At 41.3% G+C, this 8,860-nt stretch overlaps 1 protein-coding gene across 9 annotated transcripts in view; it reads right to left on the reverse strand.

The window, feature by feature from the left end:
* The window catches only part of Spag9 (sperm associated antigen 9), a 150,131-nt gene that overhangs the window by 128,113 nt on the left and 13,158 nt on the right, over positions 1–8,860 (reverse strand). For 3 of the 9 annotated variants that reach the window (XM_078042247.1, XM_040268967.2, XM_078042245.1), the window contains exon 1: positions 7,801–8,271. The exons of 1 other annotated variant lie outside the window; for it this stretch is intronic. In XM_078042247.1, coding sequence (XP_077898373.1) covers positions 7,801–8,103 — 303 coding nt within the window. In that variant the 5' untranslated portion in view covers positions 8,104–8,271. Of the gene's footprint in view, positions 1–7,800; positions 8,273–8,860 lie in introns of those variants that run through there. 5 more of the 9 variants (XM_078042248.1, XM_078042244.1, XM_005321615.5 and 2 more) reach the window with 3 other exon arrangements.

Raw genomic sequence — 8,860 nt, forward strand, 5'->3', positions numbered from 1 at the left:
CTGGGTTCAATTCCTAGTACCCCCCCCCAAAAAAGAAAAACCACAAAAAAACAAAACAAAAAAGTGTATCATAAAAAAAGACTTAGGGTCTCCTGTATGCTGAGCACTGAGCTACATCCCAAGCCTTAATTTTCTATTAATTTGTGTCGTCATCATCATCATCATCTTTTTTTTTTTTTTAAAGAATGAAGAAAGTTTTGTGCCTGCAGTAAATGTAAGTTTGAGTTTCTCATAAATAATGGTCCTTGAGGTTAAAGGGAAGATGGAGAGAGTTATAATCACAAACACCCTGACATTTTTTTCCCAGGTACACACAGGCCCAACCTACTAGCACTTCTTCCACCCAAACTCTAAAAGCCAGAGAGGATAGGTGGAAGTATATGAGACAGGCATAATTCATACTTGGGTATTCATAATTCTATTCCAGAACTAAAATCTAGATGAATAAAATTAGGCAACAGAAGAGCAAAAGGTGCTAAGCAAAGAGATGGTTTTTATTAAGGCCTGGGAAGAATACATTTTGTGAAACAAAATCAAAGTGTTCATTATGGGTCAGAGACAAGATAAAGGGCAGCTCAATCCTAGGGTTGTATATGTTGGGAACTAATCCATTTCAAGAACTTTAGGCAGAGCCAATTAAGGGCTTTTTTTTAATATTTATTTTTTAGGTGCAGATGGACACAACACAATGCCTTTATTTTTATGTGGTGCTGAGGATCTAACCCAGGTCCCACTAGTGCTAGGCGAGCGCTCTACCACTGAGCCACAATCCCAGCCCATAAGGGCTTTTTTAAGAATAAAATTATCTGATTAGATTTCCCTTTTAGAAACACTGCCAATACCAGAAACAGAAAAATCAGAAATTTATTCAGAAATATTCACTCTTGGGCTGGGGATGTGGCTCAAGCGGTAGCGCGCTAGCCTGGCATGCGTGCGGCCTGGGTTCGATTCTCAGCACCACATACAAAGATGTGTCTGCTGAGAACTAAAAAATAAATATTAAAAAAAAAATTTTTCTCTCTCTCTCTTTAAAAAAAAAAAAGAAATATTCACTCTGTACTTCCTATGTGCCAGTTATTGGGATATAATGTGAATGACACAAAGTTCATGCTCTGTGGAGTTTACATTTGAGGTGAGAGATGTTGGTAGCTTGCACCAGAATGGCAGATGTTAATTCTTTCTTACAAAGAATTAAAGAGGACTGAGGTTGTGGCTCCAGGAAGAGTGCCTGTCTAGCAAGTGTGAGGCACTGGGTTTTATCCCCAACACCACATTAAAAAACAAAACTAACTAAACATAATAAAGGCTTTTTTTTTTCCAAAAAGAAAGAGATTCCAGAGATAGTTAAAAGTTAGAAACAAAAGAAAGTAAAACAGCAATTCTGTACAAGTCCCAGCTTTTTCAGAGGCCAAGGCAGGAAGACTGCTTGAGCTCATGAGTTTGTCAAGACCAGCTTGGGTAACTTCGTAAGATCACATGTCAAAAAAGGAAAAAAGGGCACTGGGTTTATAGCTCAGCAGTAGAGCGCTTTCCTTGCACATGTGAGGTACTGGGTTCAATCCTCAGCACCACATAAAAATAAATAAAAAAAAAAAAGATGGGCATAATATCTTTAAGAGAGAGAATTTTAATATATATATATATATTTTTAGTTTTTCGGCGGACACAACATCTTTGTTTGTATGTGGTGCTGAGGATTGAACCTGGGCCACACGCATGCCAGGTGAGCTTGAGCCACATCCCCAGCCCCTTGTGCCTATCTTAAGAAAGAAATCTTTAAGGAAAAAAGATGAGGAAGGAGAAGGATAGGAAAAGGAAGAAAAGAAAAACAAAGTAGAGAGAGATGGTGAGGGCGATTTCCAGGATCGTAAAACAAAAATAATAAGCAGTCTTGGGGGGCAAGTTAAGTTTTGTTTTGTTTTGTTTTGGTACTGAAATTGAACTCAGGGGGGATTAATCCCCCAGCCTTTTTAAATATTTTATCTAGAGACAGAGTCTTGCTGTGTTGTTTAGTGCCTCACTAAATTGCTGAAGCTGGCTCTGAACTCATGATCCTCCTACCTCAGCTTCCCGAGTGTGCCACCACACCCACACAAATTCAGTTTTGGTCAGGCTGGAAGACATACTTGTCCAATAACTAATGTAATTTGGATCCAAAACTTGAAAGAAAAGATCTGAGCTTAAGGTTCTTAATAAGCAGTCAGTTGCATAAGGGAACGACCTTGTCTGTTTTACTCAAAAGTGTATCCCCGATGGGCACAGTACCAGGCACACAGTTGGCACTCAATACAAGTATCTGTTACATGAATGAGATATGCATTCTAAGATAATCAACCAATGGTAAATGAACCTATGGGAATAGAAAATATCTGCTAGGCAGTATGCAGAGGGAGAACTAAAGAGGTCCTTAGAAATGCCAAGAAAAATCAATAAACAATATTAAGGAAAATTTAAGAGTGGTCAGATAGGTAAAAGGAAAATCAAGAGATTTCAGATCTAAATAATTATTTTTATGAGATGAATTATTTGCTGCATGACAGCTCAACCTTTTATAAACTTGCTTGTCCCATCTAAAGTGCCTGCCTCTTTACTCTTCATCACATCACTCTATTTATCTCCTACATGGAATCTATCAAACCTAAAATTGTTTGGAACTCAGGTTTGCTTCACCACTGAGCTATATCTTCAACCCTTTTTAATCTTTATTTTAAGATAGAATTTCACTAAATTACTTAGTCTCTCTCTAATAATCTGAGATTACAGGCATGCATCACTGTGCCCAGTTGAGCAATGTACTTTTAATTTTTCTTAATGTTTGAAACTTTTCTTAATATAAAGCAGAGAGGGCTGGGTGTGGTGATGCATACCTACAATTCTAACTACTTGGGAGGCTAAAGCAGGAGTATACTAAGTTCAAACCCAGTCTGGGTTTGAACTTAGACTCTGTCTCAAAAAAAAGGGATGGGGATGTAGTTCAGTGATAGAACACTTGCCTAGAATGTGAAATAGGAAATTAAACAGAAAATAAAATACAGTGCTATTTTCAAACCAATAATTAAATATTACTGGCCAAGATTTCAAAATATAAAATATAATTTACAAATATATTTGTGAATATCAGCTTTTTAAATATATATGTTACATAAATTATTAAACTGGGTCTATATTGGATATTTCTGATCTCAGCCTAATTATTTTGGTAACAGCTGTATTCATTATGTGTGCTGAGCAAAGCAAAAAAGGTGTTTTCAAAATAACTCAGCCATTAGTCAACAGAACAAAAAAATACAACTGGCTAGGTTCTAATACCAGTTCTCCTCCAAACCTTAGGTATGCAGCCTATAGTTAAAGGTAAACTTAGTATTCCAGAAAGTAGAAACCTTCCAGTATTTGAGTATGTGACATGTACGCTAAAGACTGAACCCAGAAGCACTTTACTACTAAGCTACATTTTCAACCTTTTTATTTCTTTTTTTTTTTCTTTTTAAATATTTATTTTTTGGGGGCTAGGGATATAGCTCAGTTGGTAGAGTGCTTGCCTTGCAAGCACAAGGCCCTGGATTCAATCCCCAGCACCACCAATAAATAAATAAATAAATAATGTTTATTTTTTAGTTGTAGTTGGATGCAATACCCTTATTTATTTATATGTGGTGCTAAGGATTGAACCAAGGGCCTTGTGCGCTAGGTGAGCATTTTACCCCTGAGTCACAATCCCAGTCCCCAGCCTTTTTATTTCTTATTTTGACACATGGTCTGGTTAAATTGCTTATGGTGACCTTGAACGTGTGCCTCAACTTCCTGAGTTGCTGGGATTACAAGCATGTACCACCAAGCTTGGAACCTCTTAGTCCCTTAAACACAGAACTGAATGAGTGACCTATAGTACACACTCTGGCAATCTCATGAATTGTCCTATATTTATCTACCTTCTGACTAGAAGTCCTCGGCCCAGTTGGTAGTATACCCAATTTTGTATTCAATTTTGTGATCTTAACTAAGTCAAAATGTGAATCTCATATAATGGTATCTCCCTTAATATCAATAACCATAGATTTCTTAAGGTTAAGAAATAATAAGGGGTTAGGGATGTAGCTCAGTTGTTAGGGTGCTTGCCTTGCATGTACAAGGCCTTGGGTTCGATCCCCAGCACCATACACACACACAAAAATAATAATAATAATAATAATAATAATATCTATCCTAATTAATGTATGAAATGTCAAGATCACCTCTAAAAAAAAAACATCTATCTTAAGAATTAAAAAATGGTTAACTGGGTCTTGGGTTGTGGCTTAGTGGTGGAGTGCTCACCTAGCATGCATGAGGCACTGGATTTGATCCTCAGCATCACATAAAAATAAAATTAAAATATTGTTTGTCTACAATAAAAAATAAATATTTTTTTAAAATGGTTAACTGATTATCATTTCAAAAGGTAATCACCAAGTGTGTGCACATACACCCCTTCAAAACTGAGTTAACTTCAGAAAGTACCAGAAAATAAGGATAAACTAGGGGCAGGGGCACATCTATTCTGACTGGAGCCAGTGTGAAGCTAGTTCAAATGATTCAGCAAGAACAATAACATTTTGAAAAATGAAGTATGTTTTAAAATGTATTAGTTTTATATAAGAAATAAGGTAGGTAATACAGAAATCAACAAAGCACTAGAATGTACTTCGAGCTCTCTAAATTTTAAGATTTCAGTGAATAAATAAAGATGTAATAACATTCCAGGTGAAGCTCTGAGGGAAGACCATTTTGGGGCAGGAAGCAGCATGGGCAAAGGCATATGACAGGGTTTGAATAAGGAATGGAAAGATAATGTGGCAGGGAGCCCAGAGAGGGAGAAAATATGGCCAATTACTTGATTAACATTTGAAACTAGTCTAAATCTATCTAAAAATCAGTCCTCCTTTAGGTGTTTGGGTTATTTTTGTGTTTTTTGTTTTGTTTTGTTTTTTTGTTTTGTGATGCTTTGCTTAAACCCAGAGTGCCTAGCATGCACTCTGCCTAAAAGCTACAACCTCCAACCCCTGGGAAGTTCTTAAAGATTCACTAAAACAGCAACTGACACAAACACAAAAATTCAAACAAAAGCAAAGAAAAACAAGTGTGTCTTCAACTGAAGTCCTATCATTATAATAAAGATTAAACTTTTGACTCCTTGTTGACAATTCCTGTAAGCAAATGACTATTGCACCTCACAAGCTCCTAAAACATTCTTACCATTTATATATGCTCCTAAATTTACACAAAGGTGCTCAGAATTTATTTTACACTCTTGTGATGGACAATTTCTATGTTTTCAAATTACTTTTGCTGTAAATACCCTGAGGCACTTTTTGCTATAATAGCAGACTCTTACTCTTCATGTTAAAGACACAAAACAGGAAATTAAACAAAATTAACTCTGCATATTGGCCTAAGAGATTGAATTTCTAGATGTAGGTAAAATTTGTTTTAAGTCTTCTGATTTAAGATGAAGGCTGAAAATGAAATGGTTTTAGGTTTGTGGTCTGGGAGTTGGCTCATCTAACATTTCATCAGTGTTCTCCAGTCATGATCCTTTGCCCAAAGGTTTCATTATGGGGATTTTACATATGTGACTGAAAAAATATAAACTACAAAAGAAGTCATGGGATAACCTACTTTTAAAAAGTTGTTTACTTAAGCTGGGTTGGTGCATGCCTGTAATCCCAGAGACTAAGAAGGCTGAGGCAGGAGGATCACAAGTTCCAGGCCAGCCTCAGCAATTTATTAAAACCCTGTCTTGAAATAAAAAAAAAAAAAAAAAAAATTAAGGACCCGGGCATGGTGATACATGCCTTTAATTCCAGTGGCTCATGTGGGTGAGGCAGGAGAATCAGGAGTTCAAACACAGCCTCTGCAATGGGGAAAAACTGAGTAACTCAGTGAGACCCTGTCTCTAAATAAAATGCAAATAGGCTGGGGATGTGGCTCAGTGGTTGAGTGCCCCTGAGTTCAACCCCTGGTACTCCCCAAAAAATAAAATAAAAAAATAATAAAAAGGGCTGGGATGTAGTTCACTGGTAAAGTGTCCCTGGGTTCAAACCCTCAGTACCAAAAGAAAAAAGAAAAAAAAAAAGGTTGTTTACTTAAGAAATTAATATAAAACCCAAAGCCTACCAGCTGGTCAATTTTATTTTCTGATTCTATAACCTGTGGCAGAGTTTTCCTGGCACGTGTGACCTTGGCATTTTGCCCATGTTTACATGGAATGACAGGAGTTTAAGGCTGGAGGGAGTATTTCTTTTACCAGAGGTGACAGATGATGCTGGGCCTGATCATGCTGAGTCTGCTCCTCACCTGTATGTACATGTGGTTAATTGCCCAGTCTCTTCCATATACAATCAACATACTGGCCTGTATGAGCATGAAGAAGTGGCAAGCCAGCTCAGAAACCTCTATTCTATAAACAGTGCTAATAAACTAGTGGAAATTGTGATCCCATTGTCATTTGTACTTTCAACCGTGCAGTCCCTATATATTTAGAAATATTCCTGAAATAAAGCCAATTGTTTGGAAAATTCAATGACATTCCTTTGAGATAAATGGATCTCAAACTCATAATAATTAAAAATTGTCACTATAATCAAACTAAAAGCAACTAGGTGCAAAGATATATGTGATGAAACAAAACAAAAAGTTTAAATGGTGGCACTATTTAACATTAGGAAATGAGCTACTGAACAATCTCACATCCTAAAAACTTTTCAAGTATTTCTGAAAATAACACATGGTTCCTTCAATAACTATTTAGCCTCTTTCAGTCACCAAGCATTTAGCCAGTTATGCTAGATGCTTGGGGAAACAAAGACAATTAGGACACTGCCTGCTTTAGATAAAAGTTCCACAGAAATAATGACAACACAGCCTGAAAACTAAAATCTTGGACTCCAAGGACATATCACTTGCACTTCAGAGCTCCAAAAGGTTCACAGATTGCAAGTGAGAGCACAGAGGTCACCACTCAGATGCTCCAGTTAACAGCAGGCCAACTGCACCTGTAAACTGCAGTTTGAGAAGCAAATTCAAGACAGGAAAAGTGTTGCCAACTGTCACCCACACCTCCTCAACCCCGCCCCCCAGTCCTCTTATAAATAAACAGAGAGCTTTTGAAGGGAACTGTCCAAGGTTACCACCTGATATGGAAGAATGCTTTCGTGTGGGATACCAATAAAATAAAACAGCGCACACTACCTATTTATTGAGCACTGCAATACAACATTTAAATGTTGACAACGTGTTAAGAATGTTACATAGGACATAAAATAAGATCTCTTTCTCAAATGGATTAAAATGTCAAGAAGCAACTGACCGAAAGAGGGAGATCTCTAACTTCCCAAAGCAGCAGCAACCCCCTGGAAAGGTACTGGAGCCAGCGGAAGTTACATATCAAGACAGAAGTAACCCTCCTCCCAAACGGTAAAAGTTTGAGCCGCGGTCCGACCATCCTACGGTGGTCGGAAACTTCCCTAAACACCAAGGAGCAACCAGACACCCTAAAGACTCCGCCCTTGCCAACCCCAGGTGTCCTCATGCCAGGCTGTCGCTTCCTCTCTGGGCCCTGCCTTCCACCTCACTCCTTTCCTGAACACTCACTGGCCTTGCCCCGGCTTCCAACGCCGGCGAGCCTCAGGGACGAGCAAGGCGTCTGGGCTCGGCGCCGGAGGCCTCGCCTCAGGCCCGTCCTCCAGGAGGCCCGGCGTGCCTCACGTCCCCAGGCCGGCCGCGACCCCCGGCCCCGTACCCTAGTAGCCCGCCAGCCCTCACCTCCTCGGCGTGCTTGCGCAGCGCCTTCTCCCGCTCGTACTGGGTGATGAGCTGCTCGTTGTCGTCCCGCAGCAGCTCCAGCTCCACCTGGTGTTCCTGGTCCTGCGCGAACACCGAGTCCAGGTTCTCCAGCACCGCCACCACCAGTGGCATCAGCTCCTTGACCACCTCTTCGTCGTAGCGCCCGATGAGCCGCTCGAACTCGCGGTATATGGAGCCGGCCAGGCCGGACACCCGCTCCGACATCACGGCCCCGGAGCCGCCGGGCTCCTCTTGGTACACCACACCGTCCTCCAGCTCCATGGTGGTGGGCAGGCGGGCAGCCCGGGCGTCGCCGGCTGAGGGACGGCACGGGCCCGCACGGGACGGGCCCGGCTAAGGCTAGGGCTGGGCCAGGCGGGGTGGGGGCCGGGGCTGGAGGAGGGGAGGGGTGGGGTGAGCGCACTCACCCCAACCGCCGCAGCACCAACTGCCGGGGCGGCCCGGCCGCGCGCCCTACACGTCACCCTCGAGGCGGGGCCGACGCCGCGAATGCCCAGTGGGCGGGGCCCCACGGGAGGCCAGGCGCGGCTGGGGGCGGAGCTATGCGTCAGCGTGCGCTGGTGGAGGAAGGCCGTGGCGTCACTACCCAGCGCCAAGCTACCGGTGCGACGCCCACGGGAAGCGTTGAGAACCGAGGCAGGATTTGCAAGGCCATCCCAAAGGAAAGGGAGGGGTTCTGAAAGAGAGACTAGCCCACCAGGACAAACGTAGCTAACATTTCTATTGCTTTTTCATAGTTCCCAGGCGCTTTCTCATTTAATCATCACAACCGGCGAAGTGCTTGAGATGTTTGGCCTCCTTTTTACAGACAAAGAAAGTAGGCCCAGAAAAGTTGTGGTTCACTCAAGGTTACGTAGCTAGGAAAGAGGCCGAGCCGGGACTTGAAACTAGTTCTAATTGGGAATTCCGGACTCAGAAAAGTGGGAGGGGGGAGGGGAAAAAAACATAAATATAAGAGTCTACCAAGTGATAATGTGCTCTCAAGTAGGGTAGTACTGTTTGGGCTAGGGAAGAGTAA

Source organism: Ictidomys tridecemlineatus, chromosome 3 (genome assembly GCF_052094955.1).
Source record: "Ictidomys tridecemlineatus isolate mIctTri1 chromosome 3, mIctTri1.hap1, whole genome shotgun sequence".
Lineage (NCBI taxonomy): Eukaryota > Metazoa > Chordata > Mammalia > Rodentia > Sciuridae > Ictidomys > Ictidomys tridecemlineatus.